The 17,870-nt window shown below is 44.3% G+C and overlaps 1 protein-coding gene, 1 non-coding gene and 1 pseudogene across 4 annotated transcripts; 1 reads left to right on the forward strand and 2 right to left on the reverse strand.

Annotated features, from left to right (window-relative positions):
• Positions 1-44: 44 nt before the first annotated feature.
• LOC133147165 (uncharacterized) lies at positions 45-11,903 on the reverse strand. Of its 3 annotated transcripts, XR_009711536.1 has the most exons (5): positions 11,014-11,903; positions 3,856-10,830; positions 3,574-3,669; positions 3,132-3,272; positions 45-3,064 (listed from the first exon to the last, which is right to left on the reverse strand). XR_009711536.1 is itself a non-coding variant. In XM_061271221.1 (2 exons), the coding sequence occupies exon 2, from the start codon at positions 8,919-8,921 to the stop codon at positions 7,356-7,358; it is 1,566 nt and encodes a 521-aa protein (XP_061127205.1). In that variant the 5' UTR covers positions 8,922-10,830; positions 11,014-11,903; the 3' UTR covers positions 3,676-7,355. The 3 variants fall into 3 exon arrangements, 1 of the variants encoding a protein (XP_061127205.1); XR_009711535.1 differs by having other exon boundaries at positions 45-3,272; XM_061271221.1 differs by lacking the exons at positions 45-3,064; positions 3,132-3,272; positions 3,574-3,669 and having other exon boundaries at positions 3,676-10,830.
• LOC133147187 (U2 spliceosomal RNA) lies at positions 3,661-3,827 on the reverse strand (annotated as a pseudogene).
• Positions 11,904-15,928: 4,025 nt separating the features above from the next.
• Positions 15,929-16,000, forward strand: trnaq-cug (transfer RNA glutamine (anticodon CUG)). The gene has a single exon. It is a non-coding gene; the product is annotated as a tRNA-Gln (tRNA).
• Positions 16,001-17,870: the final 1,870 nt, after the last annotated feature.

The following is a 17,870-nucleotide window of genomic DNA, read 5'->3' on the forward strand; positions in this document are numbered from 1 at the left end:
TGTCAAGAACAGAAGTCCAATAATAGAACACTGCTCGGGTTCAGATCGGGGGGGGGGGGCGTTCCTCCCAATCACGCTCTTCCAGGTCTCACTGTCATTACCCACGTGAGCATTGAAGTCACCCAGTAAAACGATAGAGTCCCCAGACGGAGCGCTCTCCAGCACTTCTTCCAAGGACATCAAAAAGGGTGGGTACTCTGAGCTGCCGTTTGGTGCATAGACACAAACAACAGTCAAGACCCATCCCCCCACCCGAAGGCGGAGGGTTAAGGTTAGGGTTGTCTCTCATTGACCGAGGTGAACTCCAATGTTCAGGCGCCCAGCCGGAGGGCAATAAGTATACCCAAACCTGCTCTCACCGTGAGCAACTCCAGAGTGGAAGAGAGTCCAGGGCCAGCTTGTACCGGAACCCAAATGGGTGTGGAGGCAAGTCCGACCATGTCTTGTCGGAACCTTTCTGCCTCGCACACCAGCTCGGGCTCCTTTACAGCCAGAGAGGTGACATTCCATGTCCCAAGAGCCAGCTTCTGGAGCCAGGGATCGGTCCGCCAAGGTCTCTTCCCTTGGCCGCCGCCCAGCTTACACTGCACCCGACCCCTTTGGTCCCTCCCACAGGTGGTGAGCCCATGGGAAGGGGGACCCATGTTTCCTTTTCGGGCTGTGGCCGGCCGGGCCCCATGGGCGAAGGCCCGGCCACCAGACACTCGCCTTCGAGCCCCACCTCCAGGCCTGGCTCCAGAGGGGGGGCCCGGTAACCCGCGTCCGGGTGAGGAAAAACAAAATCCAATTGTGTTTTTCTTCATAAGGGGCTTGTGAGAGCCGGGCTTTGTCTAGCCCAGGGGTGGGCAAACTTTTTGACTCGCGGGCCGAACTGGGTTCTAAATTTGGACCGGAGGGCCGAACCAGGAGCAGATGGACGTAGTGTTTGTGTGAAGTAATATAAGCAACCTGTAAAGGTCATTTCATAAAGGATTTTGGCCTTTAGTAGGTAGTAAAGCATGGATATTCCAAACAAGTTTTTTGAAAACAAATGCATTTATTAACAGCATTAAAAAAAATAATAACTCACTAAAAAACTGCTATCAGTGATTCTCATAAAATATGACACTGTTATTATGAATAACAGTCTCCATCACTTCAGTGCCTGCAGGTCAGATTAATGAAAGATGTTTATCTTATGAGATCACATCAAACATTCTGACCAAATATATCATCTTCAAGAATCGGTGAAAACATACATCCAAATAAAGTAATCAAAATGGCAACACGGTGAGGGGCATCTGAAAGTCAGAGCAGAGTTTTAACTCACAAACACCTGGTAACAGAGTTGAGGAAACGGGAAACACTTCCTTAAAGTAAGCCTTAAGAACTTTACAGGTTAAGATTAGTCGCAAACAGGTGGTGCATCAATGTCCTTGAGCATCCTGCATTGTTTGAAAATGAGAATGGTCGTTAGTTTCAATCCCTGCTAAGGGTACAAATCATATTCAAAATGCATTTTTTAACAACAAACTTGAGAGCCTCCCCTTCATTTTTGGTGGGAACAGTGTTGTTGGTCTCCCTTTTTTGCTAGTGCGTCATAGTCTGGAGTAAAATTTGTTGTGGCAATTCTTAGGAGAGATCTGACGTGTTGGTCCGTTAACCTCAATCTGTGACGGGTTGATATTAATGTTCATGTGGCTGAACGTCACGTCGCGGACGTCGAGCCAAATTAGCAACACTTTTCTAAACACTCGGCACTGTCTCCACCTTGCTTTTCCTTGGGCGACTCATTTTAATAGAAGGATTCCAGGGGAAGGTTTGTAGGTGGCTTTAGCGTAAAACTGTATCTGAAAGTTCAGTGCGCAAATTACAAGAATGTTGTCATTACAGCCCACGCTCTAAATTCGGGACTGATACAAATAGAGCGCGGGTGCGTCATGTCCGTACTACTGAGTACGTACACGCACTTGTGAGTGTGCACTGGGCTTTCTGACACGGCTTCCGGTAGTAAATGCGCAGGCGAGCGGTTCCCCATCTACTGGGGAAACGCAGTCATTGCAGGCAAAATGACCAAAAAAAATGTTTAATGATACAATTTATTCAGGGTTGGCGGGCCGGATTAAACGGTCCCGTGGGCCGGATGTGGCTTGTTTGCTATGGGTGACCCAACCAGGGGCATGAAGCCCCAGACAAATATTGTTTTTGAATAAAACCAATAACCACCCCCCTCAATTGCACACGCTCTTTACTGTTTACAAGCACAATCACAAGTACAAGTCATCTTCATCCATAAGCATATCAGTCTTTCCTTGTTAAAACACAGCATCCCTACAAAAAAAGAAATGTGTTTCATCAACTTTTAACTTCTTAATAGACAACGATGGTATTTATTTACATATTGAAACACACGTCCACCTCCTTCAATGTTACACGTGAATGCACATACAGAGAACTTTTATTCATTTTGATCAGGCTACATGAAGCAAAATATAAAGGTGAATGTAATTCTCATTAATGGAATAAATTGCTCCTTTTGACCAGCAGGGGGGGGGGGGTGTTGTGTGCACATGAAGCCTCGAGAAATGAATCTATTTGCAAACCGTTTGGTGGGGAAGCCTCAAATCCTAACATCTTACATTGAGATCTGACCCCATCAAGTCATAATTGACTGCTTAATCCTGTAAGAATGAAGCGAACGGATTGAAATGGTTTTCTAACATATGAACTATTGATTTGACCAGTAGAGGGGGTGCACTGTTCCTGGAGGTACTGCAATACCAGGTCGATGTCTCCTAGGCTTGCCGTGTGCAGCTTTGAGAGTTGCTGCAGCCAGCCAGGCCTGGGTGGGGGGGGCGTGGGGGGGGGGGGTATCTGTCTGTGCTTCCTTACCAGCAAGTTTCTGGAAGTCCACATGGCGTCTTTGATGGCAACGACTGCTTTGTAAAGTCTTCTTGCTTGATTTTCAACGGGGTCAACGCATAGAGTACAAGGTCTGCAATCTGCGCTTACCTTGCGGGGAATTGCAGGTCGCCCACAGGTCTACGGCAGCCCTGCACTACCAGAGCAGGTCCCACACTGACTCCTGGGCACCACAGCCAGGTCAGGGGCACGCTGAGAGCGCTGACATGCCCCGAGAGTGCATAACGGACCTGACTGGGAGGACATCATGGGCCACCATCCATGACAGGTCCCGAAGTTTGTTTCGAGAGGGCGGGGTGGTTGACGTTGCGCCAAACTGTTGTGGGCTCGCCGAATGCAAGCCCGCGCACTGGACACACCGCTTCCCGCTCCTGTACGACAGAGATCATACATCTGTGATTTGTTAAAATTTCACTATATTCTTGCTCTAATTTAAAGTTCTTCAAAAACTTCTTGATTAAGGAATAAGAAGGTGGCAGGTTAAAAGACACAGGAATTCTTTGGTCGGTGGTTATTAGCTTTAGTTTCCGGAGGTATGAGTCCATCCAGAATCGTGTCATTGCTTGGCTTTTCGGTGCATTTGGTGTAAGGAGCGCGCTTCGCAGGTGCAGGGCAACATATCTGCTTCCGAGGCTTTAAGAAGAGCTTTAAGTCCGGCACTCCTTTTCCTACCTTTTTTTTGTTTTTCTTCATGGTGTCCCTCTTCAGTCTCTCCAACTTGGATTTCCAGATGAAGTAAAAAATGGCTCGGTCCAACTCTAGAAGTGCCTTCATTGTTGGGATGAAAACAGAACTGATTAGTAAAACCAAGGGTAAAATCACCATTCTTATGGTTAAAATTCTCTCTTCTATGGTCAGCTCTCTTAATCCGCCAAACCCAAGAACAGATACTACACCTGATTTTAGCCAAAAGGCCGAAAAGCGATGGAGTATACGAGTGATGGACTCGCTTACATGTCACGAACGGAGTGTGGAAATGGAGCAGGGGGACCAAGTGCAGCTTGGACCACGGTTTATTGAAGCAAACTCAAAAGACTCTGCAAACTGACAAGACTTACTAACAAAACCAACAACAGAGACGTGAGACAAAAAGACAGGGTGACATTACCAAGACAGGAACCAAAAAAACCTCATGACAGTAACAAACACATCAATGCTCCGACAGGGAGTGATACACAGACAGGACTTAATATACAAGACAGGTAACAAGAGGCAGGTGAGAATGATCACACTGATCATGGGCACACAGGAGGGGAGGGGTGAGCACACAGACACACGGACAAAACTATGACAACATGGACGTGACCGGGGACGAGTCATGACATTACAGCAGTGCTTCTCAAATAGTGGGGCGCGCCCCCCTTGGGGGGCGCCGTGCTATACCTGGGGGGGCGCGTGTGACCCTGGGGAACAGGCTTTTTTTTTTGCAGTACTAGAATAAAGTGTACTCGCGCATCTTCCCAGCAGGGGGCAGTGGCGCTCTCATTGTTACTTCTGTGACGTTTGCGACAGTGCAACATTTTACGATTTACAAGACAAGTTAGGATAGTCACGGTGGGGAGGGGGGGGCGCGAAAAGTTTCCTTCTTGCTAGGGGGGGGCGTAACAGAAAATAATTGAGAAGCACTGCATTACAGGCTTCCCTGTCTACCCATTCTCACCAACGGTTTGTTAGAATAGGACTCGAGTCTTGCTTTATTAGCTTTCTCTTCTCTATGACACCCTTTGCACATATGTAGAAGTCGCTCTCAGTTAAGACTACAAGGTCACACGTTATCACACCAGCTAGGCCAGGGGTGGCCAACCAGTCAGAGACTAAGAGCCACATTTTTTACTGTGTCATCGCAAAGAGCCACATCATACAACTGAGCACACATGAACACCCCCTCCCCACACACACACACACAAACACGCACACCCACACACACACGCACACACACACACACACCCCTCTGCTCAGCCAAATTTATTGTGTGACATTATTATGTCACGCACCAACATGATAATGACAAATTGACTCCTACAGTACTAAAACCACAGACCAAAGACCACATTTTCAACAATGAACATTGTCTGCATTGTCTCACACAGACAAACTCAGTTCAACAAATTCCACAAACAAAAACATACGTTTTTCCACTTACTATGTGTGGCGGGACAGACCATTCGTTTTAGTTTGTCATTTTCAGGAGACAAGATTTCAATAACGTCACTGAGGCATATTTTAACGAACTCCACTTCATTGTATGGCTTTTTAGCCCGTGCAATATTCCAAGTCAGTTGAAACAATGCAAGTGTGACAGTCTCTGAGTGCTTCGTAATTTTTTTGAAAAACTGTACCTATTTTTCTGCCTGACTTTTCAAAGTCTCCAAACTTGTGCTTGCGAAATATCAGTCCCTTTTGCAAAGTCCTTATCGATATTGGCATGAAGTGAGCTGAAGTGGCGCTGACCATTTGAAGCTTTTAAATGCGCCAATGACGTCCGACATATCAGGCAGAATGGCTTGCCATAGCGTTCAACAAAAAACAACTTTAACTCTGTTAAAAACATCCTGTGTTCATCGTCATATATTCGTTTAGCTGTGCATTTTTTCTTTGCCATTTTGGCAAGCGTCGTGTCAGCTTTTCTGGACCTAATGGGCCCCCGTAGTCACAGTCGCCATTCATTAAAAAGCCAGCAAAACCAATCGCTCTGTTTGTCCCTCCTCCTTTGCGGGATTTCACCTCACGCGCATGCGCGTTTGACCAAAATACCATATTGAACTCAAGCGAAGCAAATACGCACGAAAAATAAACACAAATGTTGATATGAACGTAAAAGAGCCGCATGAAACCAGCCAAAGAGTCGCATGCGGCTCGCGAGCCGCGGGTTGGCCACCGCTAGGCTAGGCAGAGTCGCCTCCTTGCAGGAAGGCGGCCCAGAGTAGTATAAAGAACCTTGGCGCTGGGAGAGGGACCTTCTTTTGCATCTCGCCGAAAGGGGTCCACAGCTGTACATCGATTATTCTGGCAGACATTAAATAGTTAAACTGTGAAGTGCTTCTCTTCTGGGCACTAATAAATCGGCAAACTTGTCTGCTGACTTATTTGTTCACGCTTCTTCACCCGCAGTAATGCATGTAGTTCACGAAGCATATATGTGTATACTTTCAGCAGTCTCTATCCAAATACACAGTGTAGGTACCTATTAAAAGTGTAGTCCCGATGAACATGAAAGGCAAAGATTGATAATTCACAAAGAACTTTCCATGGTCATCATATCTACCTAACGGCTGCGCCGAAAGAGTTGGGCCAGAAGAATAGAGCGGAACTCATGCAGAAGTGCATGAACACCACCTTGTTGAAAGAATAAAACCAACACAATGCATGAATTCATGACAAATGACATACCAGCAAATCAGGAGGACTTCTGCTGTTGCCTTTGCGAGACCAGTTCAGATAGGCGTTATCACGAATTTATAAAACAGGTGTGTTCGGACCTCCACAGTGGAGGCTCTGCTGAACCCCTGAGACCGACTCACCGAACTCATAGAGTTTGACCGAATCCAGGTTAAGAACCACTGGTTTAGAGGCTGTTATTTCTGCAAAAGGAGGAACTACTAAATATTGATGTCATTTTTCTGATGGGGTTTCCAAATGTATGCACCTGCCTACTTTTGTTTAAATAAAGATTGCACACTGTCTGCAAATCCTATAAACTGCATTTCACTTCTCAAATAGCACTGTGTTGATCACTGCCGTCATCGGCCATGCATGGATTCGGGCCATCTGATTGGTTCCTTTGCCCCCCCCGCCCCCCATACACACACAGGAATTGGTTAGGACTTCATTAGTAAGTGTTAGGAATCGTTTTGGCTCTCCGTTCAGAGCAAGGAACGAGCCACTAGCCCCACGGGAAGTTGTCATTTTCTGTAAGCTTGTGTGTATGTAGATTCAAACTGGGATTGCAGCCGCCTCGATGCTATATTATGGCCAATATGCAGTTGCATGTTTAGGGTCTTTTTTCTAGGATCTTCAGCCACGACACCCAGGCAGATGTTGATATTAAAATGTTGGTGGAACTATCCAATAACTACGCAGATCTGATGATCCCTAATACTTGAGCTGAGACAAAATTGGAAAGACTATTTGTTGACAGTGTCTGTGAGTTACTTCAACCCAAAAGTTCACATAAACTACACATAGCTAATGTTGACCACAAAATGGCATGTAAGCTGGCCAGGAGTCCTGGAATCTTCTGATCTGTAGACAGATGCGTTACCCATTGCTCCACGAGCCCCACGGGAATATGTGGCTTGTAAGCTTGTAACACTTTTGCAAAAATGAAAATAAAAAATAGGTGACATTATTTGAATATGCCATGATGCTTTATTCTTTGCGCCACTCGCCCTACAAGTTACGGCTATTGACCGTAGACTTGTGTGGAAAATCGTCATTGTCCAAAAGATGTCAGTTTAGCAATAGTGAGCAAGGGAGAAATTCTTCAAAGTAATTTGATTATGCCATGACCCAGATTCGAACCAGGGATCTGCACAGCCAACTATACTCCGGCCCAAGTCTGTTCGTTGAGCGAAAGACTCATTATCTTTTCCTGACACCACTTCTCTGGGCAACAGGGCCTGAGAACAGTTGTAGCCTATGAGCAGGCCAATCTCACAGTCACATAAAGGAGTGATCTCTCCGGCAAGGTGCTCTAGGTGAGGCCATGATCTTGCTGTCTCAGGTATGGGGACATGACTTAGGTTTGCAGGAATAAACTCTCTTGTGTAGGTTACTGGGAGAGATATTTTCCTTGTCTCATTATAACCTCTGACCTGCAGTCCAGTTAACTTCTGACTCTGGATGACGGTATCTTTGGATGACATCGTGGAGAGCTTTAATTGCACAGCCTGTTTCTTTGTAACTAACACTTTTGCCGTTTCTTGCAGGATGAAGGTGGTGTCGCTTTGGTTGTCCAATAGAGCGTATACGAGCACTTCCTGCTCTGGATTACTTGCTGTGGACAGCCATACAGGAACAACTGTGGAGGAATAGGTGCTCCTCTTGTCTTGCACCACTCTGTTAGCTGTTGCCTCTACTGGTGTCTCTTCTTTCTCTTCAGACTCTGATAAGTCTTCCTTCTCCTTTGTGCGCTCCTTTTTCTTAAAGCGTCTCCCACTCTCCTTTCTTTCGCCATCCTCTTGTTCTTTCCTATTGTCTTCCCTTGGACGATTTTCATGTAGACATGTTGGATGCTTCCTTTTGCATGTCTCACAAATGCTTCTCTTCTCACAGTTCTTGGACTGATGTCCTGATTTCAAACATCCAAAGCAGAGCTTGTTTGTTTTCACAAACTTGACTCGTTCTGCAGTTGTCTCTTTCAAGAACTTTCGACATGTCTGTAAGCCATGATTTGACTTCTCACAGAATACACATCCTTTAGCATCTGTTTTCTCTTCAGAGCTACTTGCTAGCACCTTGGCACCAACACTTTGTGTTTTTTGTGGCTTCTCCATTCCACCATCTCCAGACTTCAGAGCGTGAAGGGAGGTAATCGGATTACAAGCGATATCGGCTTCCTCTGTGACGAATTCCACGAACTGATCGAAGCTGGGGAAAGTCTCATTTTCCTTTTCCATCCTGGTCACCCTTCGGTTCCATCTTGCTGTAAGCCAGTCGGGAAGCTTGGAGAGCATTCGTTGGTTTTCACCACAGTCGTTAAGGACCTCCAGGCTCTTTATTTGCGACATGGCTGCTTGGCAGCCTCGAAGGAAGTCTGAGAACTCTCGTAGCTGAATGCTTTCCTTGGGTCCTATCTTTGGCCATGAGGCCAGCTTATCTCTGAACGCCTTAGCAACCATAAAGGAGCTTCCAAATCTTTTTTCCAGGACACTGAGCGCTGTCTGATAGGCTGCATCTGTTCCTAGAAGGAAGTATCCCTCAATGGCTTTCCTTGCTGGTCCGCCAACATATTTTTGTAGGTAGTAGATTTTTTCGTTCGCTGGTATATTCTTTCTGCCTATCAGCGTTTGAAAGGACATTTTTCAGCCCTTGTACTTTAGTGGATCCCCACTGAAAACAGCAGGCTCTGGTGCTGGGAGACGGCTTACACTGAAGGACTCTGCTAGTACCTTGGCGAAATCAGTTGTGCTATCCTCTTTGGGAGTAGTTATAGATGATTGCATCCTTGTGATTAGTTGTGGCGGGACAGCAGGTTTTGAGTCGAATGTAAGCCTTTCTCGTTTGGGCTTATAATCCTTGAATAGATCCAGCAAGTCTGAGGTTGAGCCTTGTTCTTGTTTATACACTTCTAGTTTGGCCTTGGCGGCATTTATCTTTTTTATGGTCTCTAAGCGTTCTATCTTTCTGCGCTTTTCTTCCAAGACCTGTTTATTTGCAGCACATTCTTCTTCTTCTTGTGCAAGCCTTTGTCTACATTGCTCTTCTTCTTGTGCACGTTCCTTTTCTTGTTGCACAAGCCTTTGTCTGTACTCAGCTTCTAGGTTTCTGAGTTCACGTTCCTCACGCTCCACTTGCTCTTGGACTTCCAAAGTGGCTTCATTTGCTGCTAATTCTGCTGCAGCTTCACTTATTTTTGAAGATTTACATGAGGATTTACTTGAGAGTGATGATCTTGAGCTTGCACTGCATGCTTCTGATACTTCTAATGAGAACACAGAGCCAGTTTCAAACCACTTTATTTCTTGCTCGTTATCTTTGTCTTGGAGATGATTCCAAGCATGCTCTAATATCTGCCTTGAGACATTGTCGCAGGTGTCTGTTCGACGGCGTGTCTCTTTATCAGGGATTATGCATTTGCGCAGGTCTTCGTACGCCTGCTGTACATCATTTGATGCTTCTTTTACCTTGTTGATGAGAGTTTGTAGGTTCTCTTGAGAAGAGGCTCCCTCTATCTCCTTCCTTGATTTCTTAGCAAGAATCTTCCACTTGTCATAGGTACGTGAGAAACGATGTTGGAGACCTTTGAGTTTAGTCTCTTCGAGTTCTTGTCCCTTCTCAGTGAGCTTTCTTGATCTTTCACTTCTTCTTATTTCATCTTCTGGGGCAGGTTGTTTGCCTTCACTTATTTCAGTCTCCCCCTTAAGAGTTTTACCTGCTTGCTCACTATCAGCATCCTCAATGCCTTCTAAGATTGGAGTTATCCCTTCTATCTTGGACACATCCATTTTTAGGAAGTCTCATGAACTCAGTATTTATTAAGATTATTAATTTATCTATTATTTTTTATTACGATTTTGCATGAAATTTAAGCTATATGAACTGATTTTCTTTAAACTCAAGTATAAATCTGATTTACTAATGTAATGATGTTATAGTTTTATCACTTGACTACAGTAGGCTATCTTGAATTACTACTGACTCCTGTAATTTACTTTATCAACCAACCTGTCTAATATATTGACTAAATGTACAATAAACTTAATTTTCATTGCAATGACTTAATCACTTAAATGTTGTTCTACACCTTTAAATGTTTGCAAATGAACTTGTTTTCAAATGCTATGAATGGTCGTTCACACCTCAATCAGACATTACTAGGTGCAAATAAGCAAGCACTTAAACCTTACAACATGCACACATCACCATAACATTGCACAATTTAGCACTTGTAGGTCCCTTTACAGCAATTGAGGCTAGTCCACCTTTAAACATTTAACTTGTTCAAATGTTTTACTTATTGTTGACTGGCACCCAAAGCTCTCTGGACTCAGGTAGCTACTTGTGTAGGCAGGTGAATGTACAGTCTCTTATCTGTCCGATGGAAGAGGTGAGTGAAGTGACTTGCTTGTAGCTCTGCCGAACAACGTCTTGTTCTGGCGCCGGGCTGGCTGAGTTCTCACTGTAGCTCCCTCTTGTCAATCAGGTGTACAAGCAGTTCTTCAAAACGGGCATTTATTCAACTCCTTCTCCACACACATGCCGTGAGAACTAAAAGACATAAAGACTATTAACATAAAACGTTCTCACAGAGAAAAATAAACGTTACACAGAAAATAACTTAAATCTGCTCATGCACTTAAAACACATTCGTCATGTTCTTGCTAACATAACATAGCATGGCTAACATCATGGCTAATATCATGGCTAACAACTAATATGACAAAGGATTACCTCATTGCCGCATTTGCTCGAGGGAGAAAACGAAAAAAAACGTAAATCTTGACAATACAGATCTTCAAAACTCTGGTTTAACCAATAAACAAAAATGTTATCAGAAAAGAAACAAAAGAAGCATTCCTTGCATTCTTCATCACTTGCTTTTGCAAACGGAAAACGTTGCCACGCCGTGGCTCAAAATCAGACACTCGCCCTTGTGTAACTCTCAAAAAGGAACCGCTAACACAAAAACTAAAATTGGTTCCCACTTGGAAACAGAGCCTGGCTCAAACGTTCCATATCAGTGCATTTTCTTATGGCAGCTACACTAAGAATGTTTAAATAGTTACACTATTCTATGGCACACACTAAGAATAAAATACATTTTAATTCCAACAAAAGGAGGAGGAAGACTCATGGATAAAACTGACATTTTTAGGGAGGACGCGAGGAGTCAACGGTGGTTCGTAACTACAAGATGAGCGATCAAACAGGAAAACGAGAGGGAAGTCTGTCCGCCGCCCATCTAGCTCCTCCACATAGTATGAGATTTGAGACATGATGTGCCATTGACATTTTTTATGCGAGAACGATTCGATATGAGTTACGGTGTAATCGATGGCGCAATGCGTGGCCGGCCCGAGAGGCTCCAAAGCTGAGCCGGCCTCCAGGAGCAACTCCTGCTGGGCTGCAGGGATGCTGGTTTCGTCTGCAATTCTCTGCTGCAGTTTGTCCACCGTCTCGTCATCTGTGACGCCGTACTTCAAGATCTAGGCGGTGGTCATGTTTAAAACCTGCGAAGAATAGACCATAAATTAAACTAAAATGAGTTGAGAGAACCACTATGCCAGTGGCTCTTGAATTTCTTACAAGTCACGAAACATTCAATATTATTCTAAGCCACATTGAACTTTGACACTGGGATGACAATGACAACTGAGAAAAATGTCAGAAAAAATGAACTGTTGAACCAATATGAGGCACATTTAAATTAAGCATACTATGTATCGGCATACATTTACATTCAATAGTTACATATATCAAGCACATTCAAATGATCACTTAATATAAAAAAAAAAAACTTCATATGTTTTGGTCACAAATCTCATTCATTTAACAAATCACCCGCAATATATATTGATAACATTCCTATAACTAACGTGTGTTAGTTCTACCAATTTAAGAAGGCTCTGAAATCACTTATCTTAGACACTTTCCATATGGTATGCCTTATGAACCTGGATCCATTCATTATTCTCTTTAGTTATTGTTTTAATGTGTTTTTTCCCTATTGTTGTATGTTGTATGCCAGGGGTCACCAACCTTTCTTGATTCGAAAGCAACCGTAGCGCGTCGCCGACCGCGCAACTGCACCGCACTGGTCGCATTATTGTGACAGAGCGGTCGCTGAAATTTCGAAAATATTTTTAAAGTCCTGATGTACTTTCCAAAATTTAAGTGGACCTCAGTGCGCAGGGACCTTAATTTGGTCCGATCACGCAACCGCAGCGCGCTGGGCTCTCACTGTTGCATTGTTTTAGGAGCGTCTTTGTGTTTTAGGACTTTGCTGCTCCCACTTGCTTCCTTTGGAGGCATGATTAGAGTTGTTGCAATCCTCAGAGTAACGAGAATGTAATAACGAAGGGAGTCAGTGGTTATGGGGTCCTCTCGGCTCGCGAGATTCGACAATTGAATTTCGTTCGACATCCGGGGCAAAAAATTTGTGAATTTCTTGTTTTAATGCTGATTAGTTCGAGAACCGGGACGTTTGAAAATACGCTCCACTGTGCAACAGTTTAACACCAACTTTCGACGAGGATGGTATTTGAACCCATGCATGGAGAGCACAATGGATTAGCAATCCATCGCCTTAACCTCTCCGCCACCTCGTCTTGTTCATCTGGCGTTGACAATACACGTTATGTACGTTGTGCCAAGATACTTTGTGAAGCCTGAAAATCCGACGAGGATGTGATATGAAATGATGAGTGGAGAGCACAGTGGAGTAGCAACCCATCGCCTAAATATCTCAGCCATCGCATCTCATGCATGAGTTGTATGGGCGACATGATATGGCATGTACGGTGTAGTATAAGCTACAAGGGAAAATGATACGATACTTTAGATGTGAAACGAAGAAGAGCTAAGCCACAAAAGAAGTGACACTGTCAACAAAGAAAAATATTTGTTCAATGTTGTCTCACCCCAAATCTTTGGGATCCTCGGATCTGCGCAGTTGGATAGTTCCATCACCATTTTAACATCAAAATTCTTTCATGGTCTGCATGTCGGCTGAAGATCCCAAAGAAAAGACCATACATTTCTTGTATGCTATTGCATGATCGTATAGCGTTATGGCCGTAGCATCCCCGGAACGAAGCTGGGTCATGGGGTAATTAAATTACCCTTCTGAATTTGTCCATTGTTCACTGTTACCAAACAGTCTTCTGTTGAACACAAGCTTCCAGACATTACGTCCACCTACGTTTTAACATCAACTTTATTTCATAAAGTTCTTCCTAATTCATCTTGGCGAAACTTTCTTAGGCGTTCCCATCTTTTTTTAGGGCCGGCTGCCACGAGGAAGCGGTCGACACACAATTATGACCCTGAAAGGACTCGTCTATGATATTAATCAGAATTCATTAATCACTGAAATGCAGTCCTCAGGTCCATGTCATATTCGCTACCAATCGGAATGTAACGAAGCTGTTTCTACCCAGTCACGAACTGGGGACTTTTCGCGTGTTAGGCAAACGTGATAATCACTACACTATGGACACATCTGCTACAGTGGTCCACCTTACTTACTGGACCAAAGGTGAGTGCTACTGGGCACCAAGCGCACCCGAACCATCACTATTTCAGATCTTTACGGTTACTCCCTCATTCATTCACATGTTCGGTGAAACCTCCCCAAGTCCCCACTCAAACATGCAAAGCATACGATTCGACATGAAAGCAAATCCAATTGTATCATGTAAGGACTTTTGACTTGTGATCTGGTGCTCCCTGTGTGGAGTTTGTAGGTTCTCCCCGTGCCTGCGTATGTTTTCCCCGGGTTTTCCTCCCACATCACAAAAACATGCTTGGTCAGCCGATTTAGTAATCCAAACTGCCCATAGGTGTGAGTGCAAGTGCGAATGATTGTTTGTCTCTGTGTGCCCTGCGATTGTCTGGCAACCAGTTACAACGTGTCCCCCGCCTACTGTCCGATGACTGCTGGGATAAGCTCCAGCACGCCTGCAACCCCCCGCGGTACAGATAATGGACGGAATGGATGGAATTGAATGGCAATCAGTTTAAGGCCTGAAGAGGGAGCAACAGCAATCTGCAGATACTCTTATTAGTTTATACAAACATATATACTTCATCATATCGATCAATGTCTAAATAATTTACCCAAACATAGTCGCTCAATCAGAGCACAGACACGGCACTCAGAACTTTGTGACTTTCACTTACACATAGGCAGTGAGCAGAGACACGGCACATGACACATAGTCACAAAACATTCAGTAAAGAACAGGACATTCAGATGATAACAGAACAGACCTTCACCTTCCCTCCCATTCCCTTCCTAGTTCCCGCTTTTGGTCAGTATAAAGCCTTCTGATTTGAAGTTTGATGTTGTTGTTTCATCTGCTGAAGTGCCTTGTGCACTGACTGCCATTAAAGAACCTAATATATGTTACAAATACTGTTACTCCACATTTTTTGTTTTCCTTGCTTAACGATGGACATCTTGAACAAAACGCAACAGGCCGTTTTAGCTATACTATTCACGGCCTCGGCTCGGCAAACTGAGGTTCAATTCCCCGACGCGGAGTCTAACATGAAAAGGATCATAAGACTTGTTTCCAACCAGGGACCTTCAGCGTGTGAGGGAATGTGATAACCACTACACCATGGAAACGGCGCTGATACACATAGCCTTTTGAAGAGCCTGGCAAAAGTTAAAGAAAAGTGTGAAGTCTGGTTTTCACCCAGTCTCAAATCAGGTACCCTTTAGCGAAACGACTCAGCTTGGACTCGGCAAATCGGGCTTCAATTCCCCGACACAGAGTTTATTTCTTTGTATGGAAAAATGCTTTTGCTGGCACAGTTTTGAAAAGCAAATCAAAAAGTTCATAAGTGCCTGCTTTCTTCTTCACTCACTTTTGTTGAACTTTTGCCGGGCTTCTCAAAATGCTTTGGACGTCACAGCAATTTCCATAGCGTAGTGGTCATCATGTTCTTCTAAGACGCGAAACGCCCCCTGTTGGAGACTGGGTGGAAACAACATTTTTTTAATTTATTTGTCAGTGTTGTCTGCTTTGCAAAGTGTGCCAGGGACACCTCGGCAAACAGGAGCCAGAAGCTCTCTGAGTCAGCAACAGCCAGGTGTGCGACACTCCGCTACAATGCTCCCCTGACCACGTGTAGGCCGAAACCAGCCTCTAATCTGTGTTTCCATATTTTTTTTTTTTTCCTTAAACTGTCAAGCCAACACTTTCCTTCTTGGCTTGGCCAGCTGACTGCAGACCCACTCCAGCACTGCCTCCAGTTCATCCATCCAAGAAGACATTCAAGTGAGTGCAATTTATCAGGGTACAAACTACTGGAGCTTAAACTGTTGGTTCATGGTCACCCCTTATGACCCCCTTATCAATCAATCAATCAATCAATCAATCAATCAATCAATCAATGTTTGCATGCTGTGATTGTGAGCACTTTGAATCTAGCAATCCAAGTTCAAGTCTTGGTGGAACTTCCAATTTGTTGTCATTTACATGGAACAAAAATTTGAAAATTCCAATTCAGTACTTTGTGTACAGCCCTATGATTGTGTAAACCCTGCCTCCACTACTTTTGTCAATTTCGTAAAATGACCGCCTTAGTTAGTGCATTGTGCTCGGAAAAATTATGCTCCTCCTTCAGTCATTGCCAGGGTTCTATGGTGTAATGGTGAGCACTCTGGACTCTGAATCCAGTGATCTGAGTTCAAGTCTCGGTGGGACCTCAAATATTTTGTCATTTAGCTGGGAAAAATTCGCAGATGGCAGCAGCTTGTGTGCTGCCCCATGAATTCGTATGCTTCCCTACACCTGAGGGTTCCATGAGCGCTCTAGACTCTGAATCCAGTGATCTCAGTTCTAGTCTCGGTTGGACCTCAAATCTTTAGTCATATACAGTCATATGCAAAAGTTTAGGCACCCCTAATCAATTTCTTGATTTTCTTTTTAAATCCTTGGCTGTTCGGATCAGCAATTTCAGTTAAATATATCATATAGCAGACAGACACAGTGATATTTGAGAAGTAAAATGAAGTTTATAGGAGTTACAGATTTGTCAAGAAGAATGGACCATTATACCTTCGACCAGAATGCACACTCATTGGAAGCTATAGGAAGTGTTTAGAGCAGTGGTTCTTAACCTTGTTGGAGGTACCGAATCCCACCAGTTCCATATGCGCAATCACCAAACCCCTCGTTAGTGAAAAGAAAATATATATTTTTTTCAAATTCAAGACATAGATGTTTTTTACAGGCACACATAATGAGCCGTGCATGAACATCACCTTGTTCAAAGAATAAAACCAACACAATGCATGAATTCACAAGAAATGACATACCAGGAAATCAGTGTGACGTCTGCTTTTGCCTTTGCGAGACCAGTTCAGATATGCGGATATATAAATCAGGTGTGTTAGGACCTCTGCAGTGGAGGCTCTGCCGAACCCCTGAAACCGACTCACCGAATCCCCAGGGTTCGACCGAACCCAGGTTAAGAACGACTGGTCTAGAGCCTGTTATTTCTGCAAAAGGAGGATCTACTAAATTTAAGTACCTGCCTACTTTTGATGAAATAATAATTGCATAATGTCAGCAAATCCAATAAACTTCATTTCGCTTCTCAAATACCACTGCCGGTATCGACCGTGTATGGGTTCGGGCTAGCAACCAAGATTAAATTGGGCTAGTTGATCAACAGCAATGCTTTAAAGAAGGGCTCGGCTGGGAGTTGAACCCAGGACCTCCCACACCCAAAGCAAGAATCATACCCCTAGACCAACGAGCCACAGCGAGAACCGGCAGACCATGTTACATTACGTGTAACGTTGGCCTGTCAAACGGTCCACAATGATAGACAACAGTGTTTGCAAGAAGAGCTCGTCCGGGAGCTAAACCCGGGCAATCATGCACCCTAAGCAAGAATCATGCAAGAATCATTCCCCTGTACCAATGAGCCCCATAGTAGGCCAGCTGACCCCGTTACATTCCGATTGGTAGCCCATGTGACATGGACCTGAAGACTGAATGTCACTGATTAATGGAATAAATGGAATCTGGTTGGCCTAAGCCTCCTAATTCCCTAACTTCAAGCCCTAACGCTAACTCTAAAACCCTAACAATAACCAAACCCTAATAATTAACCCCTAACCTGCTAACTCGCTAACGGTAACCCCCTCACTTTTAACCCTAACCTCTAATGCTCCCCCTAAAGGTAGTGCCCTCTAAACCTGAAGGCAGGCATATATGAACCAGACCAGCAGATTGACCCATTTCAGTACTGTTTTAGAAAAGTTTACAGATGGTTAAAATCCACATAATAGTTATGCGCGCATTTGTTCTGTGAGCGTTCCCCTTTCTGCCTCCTCCCTTTCCTTTCTCCTGCCAAGCAGTCCATCTTGCCCCAACACAGGGCATGTTCCTCGTTAGTATCGTGGATAGTATCTCTGCTTGTCGCAGGAAAGACTGGTGTTCAGTTTTCAACCCAAGTGTGTTAACCTATGTTTCGCAGCAGTGTTATTATATAGCTGCATTGGTTGTGCGTGCATCTGAACTTAAGTGAGTGACCTGTAAGTTTTTTAAAATGAACTCGAGCTTTTA

The sequence above is a fragment of the Syngnathus typhle genome, unplaced genomic scaffold, assembly GCF_033458585.1.
Source record: "Syngnathus typhle isolate RoL2023-S1 ecotype Sweden unplaced genomic scaffold, RoL_Styp_1.0 HiC_scaffold_34, whole genome shotgun sequence".
In the NCBI taxonomy this organism is placed as follows: domain Eukaryota; kingdom Metazoa; phylum Chordata; class Actinopteri; order Syngnathiformes; family Syngnathidae; genus Syngnathus; species Syngnathus typhle.

Excerpts from the sequence above, each read along its gene's own strand:
- LOC133147165 (XM_061271221.1), bottom strand. The coding sequence starts at position 8,921 with ATGTCCTTTCAAACGCTGATAGGCAGAAAGAATATACCAGCGAACGAA.